Source organism: Petromyzon marinus, chromosome 5 (assembly GCF_048934315.1).
Source record: "Petromyzon marinus isolate PM22_M1 ecotype Great Lakes invasive population chromosome 5, UKy_Petmar_22M1.pri1.0, whole genome shotgun sequence".
Taxonomy (NCBI): Eukaryota; Metazoa; Chordata; class Hyperoartia; order Petromyzontiformes; family Petromyzontidae; genus Petromyzon; species Petromyzon marinus.
Genome location: NC_133671.1, coordinates 17,689,057 through 17,702,308, shown reverse-complemented (window position 1 = coordinate 17,702,308; position 13,252 = coordinate 17,689,057). Strand labels below are relative to the sequence as shown.

The 13,252-nt window shown below is 40.3% G+C and overlaps 1 protein-coding gene across 1 annotated transcript in view; it reads left to right on the top strand.

Annotated features, from left to right (window-relative positions):
- The window catches only part of LOC116939154 (transmembrane protein 132C-like), a 98,549-nt gene that overhangs the window by 35,722 nt on the left and 49,575 nt on the right, over nucleotides 1-13,252 (top strand). Inside the window, exon 3 of the mRNA XM_032947215.2 lies at nucleotides 8,436-8,582. Coding sequence (XP_032803106.1) covers nucleotides 8,436-8,582 — 147 coding nt within the window. The remainder of the gene's footprint in view (nucleotides 1-8,435; nucleotides 8,583-13,252) is intronic.

Sequence of the window (13,252 nt, the reverse complement as noted above, 5' to 3'; positions counted from 1 at the left end):
GCACAACATGTACATATATAGATGAGGCATATCGTGCGTTGTTTGGGGGGGGGGGGGCATCATTAAATAAGATCAACGGTGCAGAGAGATAAAAGCATAGTTACTCAATCTTGATTTGAAGCTTTCGTGACTGCAGGAATCCATACTCTTTGGTTCTTTCGGTAAAGTCACGTAGGTAGAAAAACAAAAAAATAATATATCACGACGTTTCGATCGCAACACAAGCGGTCGTCCTCAGGTGGGACAAAATAATCCAGCAGTGGAACTGCTGAACCAGCGAGAGAGCTGTTACAACAAGAGGTTATTTGGTATGTTAAGCGTCGTGATATGTAATTTTTTTGTTTTATTTTATTTTTCTACCTACGTGACTTTACCGGAAGAACCAAAGGGCATAGTGACACATTTAATAAGAATTCACAGCCCTTTTGAGAATCCACTTCTGAATGAAGGCCTCCACGTGTATTTTTAGCCATTGGGATTGTTTGAGCATACTTCATTGCCTTGATTCGTATGGATTGGTGAAAGTAGAGAAGGAGAGGGGGGGGTAGTCACTAGACTGATTCAGATAGCACTCGCCACTGATGTTAGTCGTGGCTGGCAACCAAACCGAGGTCACCGGGTTCATAGGCAGTGTTTTAAGCGTTGTACCGCCGCTTGAACATGTTCCTTAAAATCCAAAAATCTTAAATCCAAAAATCTTAAATCCATGTGTTAATCTGAAACTCACCCCGAGTTCATATTGTGGCACGATGGCTTGACAAGTTGTAATGATCATTATGCAGCCAGGCGGTGTTCGCGCACGTGGCCTGTAATCGAGCACGTGGCATGTAATGGAGCACGTGGCATGTAATGGAGCACGTGGCCTGTAATCGAGCACGTGGCATGTAATCGAGCACGTGGCATGTAATCGAGCACGTGGCCTGTAATCGAGCACGTGGCTTGTAATCGAGCACGTGGCATGTAATCGAGCACGTGGCCTGTAATCGAACACGTGGCATGTAATCGAGCACGTGGCTTGTAATCGAGCACGTGGCATGTAATCGAACACGTGGCATGTAATCGAACACGTGGCATGTAATCGAGCACGTGGCCTGTAATCGAGCACGTGACCTGTAATCGAGCACGTGACCTGTAATCGAGCACGTGACCTGTAATCGAGCACCGCGGAGGCAGAGAGAAGTTGGTGGATCCATCGCACACACACATTGTGAAAATCCCTTCCCGTGTGCGTCGAGGCACTACACCTTGTGGCTTTCCAGCAGAAGGTAGTACAGCGAGTAAATTAAAGTCCATCTGTTTTCATCTGTACAGGGATAATTGTTACCCCCTGGTGCAGGACCCTCCTGAAAAATAGTCCTTGGACTCACTATGGCTTTCCTGAATAAATAAGTCATTATCATTATTATTGCTACTGGACTTGTTTTTGCTGAAGACACTGAACATGTTAATAATAGTGTCTTTCTCCAGTTGAAAAATATCCATATATAAGCGCTGCTAAGTAATGGACGTTGCAGCGTATATAATGTTTTCTCCATAATAAACATGTAAATAACGACCATTGACGGTTTATGTAAACACCGTCGTCACATTCGTGGATTTATTTTAGCAAGCAGCCGACAAAATGTCTAACATTTTATTGGCCAGGTTTCATATGGTAAATGTTACATATTATATGGTTAATTGGATTATTTATGTGCCACACCATATTTGCTGCTAGATTATACTGTGATGAGAAAAATATACAAAATCTGAGAATGTTTAGCAAAGCAAAGATATGAATCTGCTTTGCAAAGCCAAAGGTGCAGCCCTGCGATGTTTTGCTCATGCCATTTCTTGGGGAAGGGCCTCCACTCGAGGGAGCTCGAGAGAGGATGTCTGGAGGCTATTTTTGGGGCCTACTCTATCGCGCAGGCCCGGGCATCTTGGAATAACTGAGAATGACCCACACTTTACCCCACCACACGCAGCCTGCTCATCGATGAACCGTGGCATATCGATTTCTACTGCTGGGTGGACAGAGGTGGTGGAGGAATTTTAAGACGTTGAATCTGCAATGTGTTTCACCAAAATATACCAATCCAGTACTGTGGTCAGCAATGCAGTTGTGTTCATTTAGAGTATCTAGAAAAGTGTTTACGCAGTTTCATCTAAAAGGTCATAGTTACACAATTGAATTGGCGAAGCTCCCTCGGTTATTGGTTTATTTATATATGTGCTTATTTATTTATTTACGCATTTATTTAATTACATTGTATTATATTGTTTTGATAGACAGCTACAGGCTATTGGATTTCCAATGTAAGGCTGCGACTTAATGTATTTCAACTTTGATAAGCCCATGTTCAGCTTGATGCTGAGGGCAACATGGGTTGAAACCAGAATATAAATTTCCTTGGCCTCAGAATATTCCATCTAGTTTTAGCCAGGTTCCTATATTGAGTACAATACAACATGGGCTCGCTCTGATTGATTTCCCCGTTTCCAACATAACGCAAATGACACTGAAGCTCAAACGATGCGATTGTTCTGGAATATAGGGGCTTTCGCAGAATCCAAAGAGATTTCTTTAAAAGGATTTTCTTTCATTGCTTCGTCATTTCTATACATCAAAGGACCTTTGTAAGAACATGTTGAATCTAAGTGCACATGGCATATACATCAGCAATGTAATTGCCATTGCTTATGGAAATATTGAATTTTCTAAATGCAGTAACAAATTCAAGAAATAAATCGCCTAACTGTACACACTGGGCATAACTGTTCTTTCTGTGTAAGATTGGGCTGCACAGCTAATAAGAATACAAATTGACATTTATGCTAGAATTCCAACAGGCAAGGAAATGCTGGACCTTGAAAATGTCAGCATGAGAGACTCACTGTGTTATGTTGCCGAAATAAAAATATGCAGCGGCAACAGCCTCCCTTTGCAAAAAAATAGAGGATTGCATGCTTAATTGCCACGCTAGTCTCGAGCATATGGTTATAATAGGATAACTGTACCATACCACTTTAACAGCTGCCGTTTCACGACGATTTTAGCTAACTAACCTTATACGGTGCAATGGTTAAAAGCCATTGAACAATTTCAGAAATGCAATTGATATAAGCTGCATTCCCCCCTCCCCCCACCCACCTTAATTTTTATTTTTTTACGTGGCAAGATGTTAACAGATGAACGCCGCCTCAACGCATATTTAATAAAGGACATCACTTTGATACTTTTTATTCTCGAGCAAGTTGAGTCCAGGGATGCAAAAAAAATTTGTCTGCGTGCACACAGAGTTTTTTTAATGGTATATTTGAGAGCACGTGTGTGATTCCAGTTGAATGTTCACGGAATCATTTAATTGATTTAACAATTGGACAGTTAAATTATACCAAACGTGATTATTTACAACGTCAAGCTAGGAATGGAGTATAGCAGCATATGGAGACTTAAATATTCAATTAAAATCTTTCTGCCTGGAGTCTACAGAAAGGATTTAATTCTGCGCGAAGTGTTTGAAGTTGTTAACAAGCATGTTTTCCATAACTAATATATTAACCCCAAAAGACGTGACATCAATTAACTTCCACTTTGAGTTAATCCATGACTATAGTACACTTAAATCTTCAAGCTTTCATGACTGCAGGAATTCAAATTCTTTGGGTCTTTCGGTAAAAGTCACATAGATAGGTTCAAAGAAAATAACAAAAAACTACGACGTTTCGATCGCAACACAAGCGATTGTCATCAGGAGGAACGTGGAGGAGAGCTGCTGAATTCAGACTATTTGACAGGGTGTGAATCTCACTACCGTGCTTCATACATTTTATTGTGAGATGTCCTTAAAAATGCAACTAATAAACATTCACTTCGCAATTACTTTGCTTTCATGTTTGTTTCTACTCATCCCCGTCTTTTCCAGGACTCACTTTTATCCAGCTTTGTCCAGATAGGCGACCTAGAAATTATGTCTGCCCACTGCATACAACCGCCAGAGAATTTTATTATTTTATTTCATTATTTGATTTCCATTCTACGTGACTTTACCGAAAGAACCAATAAGATGAACCGCCAGGATATTTCTTGCTGTGGCTGTGGCTGCTAGTCACGTGCCTACTCCAGTCTACTGGCAGCCCAAATTACATTCGATGAGAAATTAAAGCATGTTTAGTCCTGGCCTTTAATCACAAAGGCAACGAATGTGGTGCCACGTATTACCTAAAACTAAAGTTTTCTTTATTGTTCTTGTTTTCTCTCACGACAGCAGAGAATGGCAGGGGCAGTCATTTACATAATACTGGAAGCACAATTGTTCGATTTGACCCATTCTTAAGTGCATATGGCATTGTTAAGCTCAATTATATGAATGCAAATATACACGCTGTCGTATTGATATGAACAGCATGGGTTTTTGTTGTCTGCAACGGTACAATTTGGACAAGTCAGCCAATATGCAGTCAGTACACCATATTTATCATGTTGTTACATATGCTGACCATGACGTGTGGCTTTGTGTTCGCAGGAAATATTCCAATGCTTGGGTATCTATCAATGTGTCAGTGCAGTCAGGTTTGACAGCTTAAAGTTGATCAAGTGAAAGCCTCAACTCATTCAACAGCATGTGACTGACACGAGTTTTCTTTGTTAACTAATATGTTTGGGCACATTTCAAGCTTCCCTTTTACGACAAATTGTGATGTATGCGTGCCTGAAAATTAAATGTTTGAATGCATGAATGTCAATTTTATGATAATGTAACCTGCCAGATATTTTTTAAAAAATACATATTAATTATGCATCGCATTGTTTCCAAAATGCCCATTGCTCATTGTTTGAGCACGCTGGACATGTAATAGTCTATTCAGTATGAATGGCATTTGTCATATATACTGTACATATTATAGACGAAACAATGATAAACTTAAATATTTTTAAAATGAAAAATGACCTTCGGTAATATAAAAGAAACCCCAGTTTATATTCAGAGAAACAATGTTCCCTTATAAAGTGTGTGCATATAATTTTGATTATCGTTCATGTAAATTATTGCGCTCTTAATTGCATTGTGAATGGGGAAGCACAGGTGACGGACTTTTATTTTCAACGAAATTGAAGGAACTGATTTAATGTTATCCAAAGCACGTGGTTTGCAAAATAATAGGGAAAAATGTACCGAAACACCATTTGCTCACGTTCTGTTTATATTTTAGTGTATTCTAGCTCACGTTCACAACCCACTAAGTATAGTCGGTACACAGTCATGTTATAGATGAACAAACATTTTAACTGGCATCTTTTAGATAGGCATGCATGTATATACTTAGCTCTTTCGGTAAAGTCACGTTGAAGTAGTTTGTTAGGGCATTGAATAAATGAACAAATAACAATGCAAACACCAAAGCTTACAATTTTATACACATATCAGTGCGAATTGCAAACGTATACGTATTTTGGCAAGCAAAAAAATTAAGGTTGGGCTAAAGTCAGAGTGACCATACCACGGGGAGGATGCAAAAGAAGCAGCTTCCATGGCAGCCGAAGGCGGTGTGTATCTACTTCAAAGCTAAATAGCCCGCGGCCGCCTCATTATGTCCGTCACTCAGCCTGCCTGCAGGGAAATAAGGTGTCTACATACACGTGTGCTGAGCCACGTGTTAATACCATGCTCCCCTTTGCACCCATACTCATCTGTTTGGTACATTTTATATATTTCATACGCAGCGCATAATGACCTGCAATATCCTTCGCCAAGAAACGGTCTCTCGGTGTGTTAAACACATTTAAGTGTTTTCTGTAGCCTATGAGAACAGCCACTAAAGCTAGAAAAGTTGGTGGCAAGCTGCAAAGAAATTATAATGTTGTGTAAAAAAAGTGTTTTAAGATTGCAATGCCAGCAAGAATTCTCAGCATGCTTTGAAATATGTTGTTCATTATCTTTGTTTTAATTCCACTTTTTATATTTGCACATTCTGTAGTATTTATAGATTTCCAGTGTTTATGAATCACAATGTTTTTGAAAAATTTCAGTTGTCTGCAAAAAAATCCCGAGACTGCCAACAGCCAAAATGTTCAACACAAAGTATACGTTTCAAGAATTCACTCTATGTATGCCTTCATAGTAAACATGATGCTGCCTCCATGTTTTATTGCACAAACAATGCAAAACATCTGCCTAACACGCAAACCTTTGAGACAAGAATGTACGTTCATTTACCACGTAGGTTCCGCTGCTGTTTGTGCAGTGCTGCTTTACCGGTTTGGGCGACACAGTGCCGAGATGTCAATTACCTCGCCAGGTGTACAGGAAGTCGTGGGTTCGATACCGATCTTGACGCCTGCATATTTGGAGTTTGCATTTTCACTCACCCCGTAGTCGCGCTGATTTGTCTCCGGGTCCTCCGGTTTATCCCTCCACATTTAGAATCAACATGCGTTTGGATTATATGGCTGCTGTAAATGTCCACATGATAAGCCATTTTGTTGGGCTATCATTTGTATATATGGCTCAGCGGGCCTTACCTGATTGATGAAATACAAATATATATGAATAGTTTTATAGTTTATAGGTTGGGCCTGCTTGTTGAGGCTTCCTCCTCTTAAGCGCTCGCTATGGACGACTGCAGATACCTTCAGGAGTTGCATTCAACCGCCGTGTGGTGAAACCTTGACAGGAAATGCTCAACACACGCAGCCTGACTGGGAATAGCACACTTGGAATGCGTGTTGGTTTTATATGCTGCTGCTGCTTTGCGATAATGAAAGCTGTTTGGCTACTTTGGACTTGACTCCGTTGTCCTTGCCTTGAATTTGTATTCCGTCATCTCGATAGCAAATCGGTGAAATCAGAAAGAAGCACCGGCATTTTATTTCCTCTGTTGACGTTGGTAAAGACAAATTGTTGCCGAATTTTATACACGAAGTGAGTAGTTATCGCACTAAGCTATAAAGCCGAATACCTGAGTTTTATTCCTAACTGCAAGTGCCTAACAATCGTGGCAAAGGGATTTTGAAACGGTCCTCCCCCAAATAAATCAAATTGCTTTTGTTCGTCTCTTTATTTTTTCAATTGATCCTGGTGTACTTTCGACGACTGTTCTTGGTATACATATTGCGATGTCTGCTTCAGTTGTGTCCCATCAACAAATAGAATTTGTTTCACAAATCTATTGTTTCGATCATGTTATCTGGAGCCACTTTGCAGCATAATGATAATGTTTAGTTTAATAAATGTGTCGTCGGTCACACAAATTGCATCGCACAATTGGCAATTAACCATAGACAAGATGGAAGGCAGCCAGTGGTGAGCCGGCATCAATGATTGCCCAAGCTCTGCAGTCCTCTATATATTAAGACATTTTAGTCAATTAACGAGCGTTTATACCATCATTTCCATTGTTACAATCATACTACTAATAATAAAACAGGCTCATCTGAAAGTTCGTATGTGTACACATTTTCAGGATTATGACAAATACAAAATGTTACCAGTATTTTGGGCAGAAGTCATTTTGCACAGTGCTATGCAAACTGGCACTTTTATCAGTTCCCGGTGCACAAAAATGTACAAAATACATAAATAACAACAACAATAAACCCGTTAGTTGTGATTATAACTCATTTATTCATATGTTAAAATATATTCTAATGCTGTTGATACATACATGGAATCATGAGGGAAAAAAAGGTTATTAACTATATATGTGAATGATATGCAAAACGTATGAGAATGTTACATATAGGCTCACGGAGCAAACAGTGATGCACAGAGATAAAATAACACATTATAAATTATACAAACTAAATGGTAAATATATATTTAAAAATTTATTCCTGAATTCATAATCACTATCCCAAAGAGAGAACAATTGTAATTGCTCACAGGTAAGGGATGAAATAAAACAAGTCAAAGTAAACTAAGCTATTTTATTTTACCACTGAGCTATATAGTTATTTTTAAGAAGCAATTTGGCCACGAATGATAGCTCGACTTAATTGCATATCATGTGGAAATGTATTGCAGGCAAATCCTCGAAATGCATGTTTCTAATTGTGGGGGGGGGGGGGGGGGGAAACATGCAAACTCCAAATATACAGCAGCAGGTGTCTGGGTCGGAATGGAACCCATGACCGCCTGTATAACAGGCGAGGTAGTTAATATCTCTCCACCATAACGCCGCTTGATGAGCATTGATCAGTGCTCATCTACCGTTCACATCTCTAAGTCACCGGTGGAAAATACACATTCCTATTGGACAGCCACTGTTGACTACCCCACAATACGGTACCATATTTGATTGCCCCCATGAGGGATGATGGGCTGAGTCAATGGCCAATCAGAATTTGACATTGCCTCAAAGTCACGGACGAGCACCTCGCACACCATCGCCCCTTTGTTGCACGGGTGAAACATGACCCGGTCCTCATCTAAGCCCATGTCTGTGTGTTGCAGGGTCAAAGGCAAGAAAGGCGTGAACCTCCTGGAAATTCACCCCAGCAATCCAGAAGTGTGGGCAGTCAACAAGGAGATCAACAGTGGAGCAAAGCACACAACGATCCTGGTGGAAGTCAGCAAGATGCCCTCTCCACCTGCGGCTAGGTTGGTCTCATCAAGCATCATTGCACTGTCATGAGGTTCATACAACACTGTGCACTTATTAATATCGTTGGACGCAGTCGTCGTCGGAAATGTATGACGGTAACGTAATTGACATTTGAGAACAGCTTCGCAGTGCCTTTACGACGCTGTCTTGAATGTATTCTTCCCTTTCAGAATTAACTATTCTTTTTTTTTGCCTTTTTGGTCTCAACTGTCACAGTCCTCGAGCCGGTGTACAAATTGGTACCGCGCGAGGTGATAAACCGTAGGGAGGTTTTCTTTGCTTTGTATGGCCAATTAAAGTGGATGGCGCAGGAGTTGGAAAGCTGTGATTGGTGCTACGCCACTCAAAATGTCTTTCCCGGCCACAGCTATAATTGGTGGCAACTAAATATCAAAACCGGTTCATGTACCCCCCCCCTCCCCCCAGCCTGATTACCACTAATTGTTTCAGACTTGATTTGAAGCTTTCGTGACTGCAGGAATTACTCTTTGGTTTTTTTCGGTAAAGTTCTTATTTATACGTGACTTTACCGAAAAAAACAAAGACTAATTGTTTCGTTGACAAAGAAGTGATACACCTGAGGTGGGCCCCCTGGTTTATTTCACCGCTCGAGAAAAATTTCAAGAAAGTTGCCAGGTTCGTGAGCTGTTGTGAATTTCGCAACATGCGAGTGATAAAAGTACAGCCCATCTTAGTGCAGATAAAATAGGTCGATTAAAGGTTTCTCCGAAGTAGTTATGTGTCATCACTAGCAAGATGTAATGCATTGCTCGTTGAAAGTTCAGATATCATTATTTTTATTTGGAATAAAATTGTGGGGAGGACAAAAAACAACCATTTTTTTGTTTTTATGTAGAGATGGCAGTGGCTTCAGGAGGCATTTCTTTAACAGTGGATTGACCATGGCTAATCATGCCGTCGACGAATGTTCAATCCAGGAATCGGACCCGTATCTCTTGCGTATATAGCAAGCCATCCTATACCCTTCCCCCCTCAGCAATGCAGCCGTAATGGGGTCAAATAATGTACTTAAATAATCTATAATGTGCAAATTTGTGTAAGTTGTACGAGGTGTCCTTATTTGTGGCATCCATTATTAAATATATATAATTAAACATCAGTTTGAGCTCGCTCAAACAAACTACACACACACACATTTGGTCGTCTCTTCGTGTGAATATCTTTTTTGTCATTAATCTGGCGACACACATCATATCTAGATTTGAGAGTCCCAGGTGTTTGTTAGCATCTCTTGGCTGTGATTGTTTCACATACGCTGCTGCTACGGCACTGTTGAAGAGCACTAAAGCTTTTTCAGTAAAACTTGAGTAAGTAACAAAACAACTCTACACATTCGTCAATAGCACTCAGGGGCGGAGCCAGGATTTCAGGCCGGGGTGACATTCAACAAATTTTAATTTCAAGAATGATTAGAGAGTCAGGCTGTTGAACTAGACGCCATCGGTTGGCGACACACTCTGACAATGCAGTTGCACGGAGTCCGCCAGACCGAGTGTCGTACACTTATACGCAGAATGTCACCCCTGTCACCCCCCTCCGGCTCCGCCCCTGATAGCACTGCCTTCAAAAGGTTAAATATATGGCAATGGTCCCTTCTCCTTATCACATTAACACGATTTTTGTTCCTGGGTAGTAAGTGTTATTTCCTAATTGCTTATGCCTCAAAAGTATAGAAAATGGCTATTATTACCCACAAACTTTGATTTTGTGACCAGGACTTTAGGTAAACGAATGACCACAAATGCACGCCACGTTTTCTCATTAAAAAAAAAGGTAAATTTCTAAATATCACTGTCCTGGTCACAAAAGCAAAGTTTGTGGGGAATAATAGCCCATTTTCTGTACTTTTGAGGCATAATCAATTAGGAAAATAACACTTACTACCCAGGGAACAAAAAAAAAATGTTTAGTAACACAGTGATTTATAAGTGTGCTATGTTGTGGACGAACTTGTTGAGTTTTTGTTTTGCTTCGTGTTCAAGTGTTACTGGTAATCTTGAGTAATCTTCAACAGCACGTAGCAGAAACGTCTGAAACGATCACGGCTGAGTAAGGTGTGCTTGCGCGCCACCGCCAATGTAGCAAACAATGTGTTGAGTATGTATAAGAAATGCTTTATCGTTTCAGCCATGCCAGTCAAACTGCTGTCGTATTATGAGTATTTAACAATGCACAAAAGCCTCACGAAAACCCGTAAATTCTCTATTTCCAGGAAAAAAGTATGTGCCAAGATACGGCGAGGGAAAAAAAAGTATTTGATCCCCTGCTGATTTTGTACGTTTGCCCACTGACGAAGAAATGATCAGTCCATAATTTTAATGGTAGGTTTATTTGAACAGTGAGAGACAGAATAACAACAACAAAAATCCAGAAAAGCGCATGTCAAAAATGTTATGAATTGATTTGCATTTTAATGAGGGAAATAAGTATTTGACCCCTCTGCAAAACATGACTTAGTACTCGGTGGCAAAACCCTTGTTGGCAATCACAGAGGTCAGACGTTTCTTGTAGTTGGCCACCAGGTTTGCACACATCTCAGGAGGGATTTTGTCCCACTCCTCTTTGCAGATCTTCTCCAAGTCATTAAGGTTTCGAGGCTGACGTTTGGCAACTCGAACCTTCAGCTCCCTCCACAGATTTTCTATGGGATTAAGGTCTTGAGACTGGCTAGGCTACTCCAGGACCTTAATGTGCTTCTTCTTGAGCCACTCCTTTGTTGCCTTGGCCGTGTGTTTTTGGTCATTGTCATGCTGGAATACCCATCCATGACCCATTTTCAATGCCCTGGCTGAGGGAAGGAGGTTCTCACCCAAGATTTGATGGTACATGGCCCCGTCCATCGTCCCTTTGATGCGGTGAAGTTGTCATGTCCCCTTAGCAGAAAAACACCCCCAAAGCATAATGTTTCCACCTCCATGTTTGACGGTGGGGATGGTGTTCTTGGGGTCATAGGCAGCATTCCTCCTCCTCCAAACACGGCGAGTTGATGCCAAAGAGCTCCATTTTGGTCTCATCTGACCACAACACTTTGACCCAGTTATCCTCTGAATCATTCAGATGTTCATTGGCAAACTTCAAACGGAGCGCCGTCTTTCCGACAGTTCTGTTTCTTCACCTGAGGACGGCTGCTTGTGTTGTGGCCGAAACGTCGTGAGAATTTTATTTTATTATGTTTTATTTTTATTATTTTATTATTTCCCTTCTACGTGACTTTACCGAAGGAACCAAGAAGATGAATCCCTGCACTCACGAAAGCTTTAAATCGAAATTTAACTGCTGCATTACTTCGTGGGAACAGCTCCAATGTCTCAAAATGTCCGCAACATGTCGGAACCAATCGTGCACCAATTTTGGGGGGGAAAAAATAAAATTTTCATCGTCTTTATTTGCACGTCACGAAATTATTCGTGAACAATCCGATTCACATATCAGTGCACTTCTGGATTCAGTCATCAAAATATTGCTCGATTTAGTCGGGATTGTCTCATACTGAACCCGTACTCTCAGTGGACGATTACTTTAAACTTCTCGAGGAAGATCTTAAAAGTGAGATGGTAAAAGTAACTGATGGACAAATAATTAAAGCATCTAGCCTAAAGAGATATTTTATTTTCACTTTTGGTTGCTATTTTTCCAATTACCATATATCCATTTTACTTTTACCAAACAGAGACATGCACATTACTGAAACCGACAGGTTTTTAATCCATCCTGTCAGTCTAGAAATAAATTGCTTCTGTGTCCTTTATATGTTGCTAAAGACAATTACAGTACCTTCGTGTTTCCAGTCGGAGATACAATTTAATCTACTGGCTAAGGAAGATAAATGTGATGCAGATGCAATTTCATTCCATCAAACAGAGGCAATGTACTTAAACAATTTCTAACATTTTTTTATTTAACCTTTTGCACGAGACACGTAAGACCTGAGCCACATAATATATTTAAGCTGTTTTGCATTGGAATTATACAACATCAGTTGTAAATGCTAAAACATTGATACAAGGATTTACATATAAATCAATCTTGAGCCATGCATGTGCCAATTTTTATGAGAATTCCGAACAGTAACAAAAATGACAGCGATATACTGAGGGATAAAAGTTCATGTACTTGGAATACGGACATGTGTGACCAGGTAAGAGCTCATTGAGAATACAAGTCCTCCTTTAAAAGGAAATATTGGTTGAAAACAGTTCAATGATCTCTCACATTAACATAGCCACCTTGGCACGCCCGCCGTGGAGGATGCTCAGCGATCTTAGATTGACAAGCAAATTTTTACCTGGCAGCCCTGTGATTGGTGGAAAACCCACCACAGCCGCAGCCGCTGCCCACCACTTACATTAACATTGGCTGCTGACATTTGGGCAACGCCCATTTCAAACCTTTATAAACAGTTCGCCTTTAGAAGCTAGCCTCCCTTTTTCCTGATGACGACCACTTGTGTTGCGATCGAAACGTCGTAGTTTTTTGTTATTTTGTTATTTTCTTTGAACCTATCTACGTGACTTTACCAAAATACCCAAAGAATATGAATTCCTGCAGTCACGAAAGCTTTAAGTCTGTCCATAACTGTTTCGTGTTAATAGAAAAACAAAGGACTTTGTGTTGGCATATCCTTTTCACTTAAAAAAATTACATT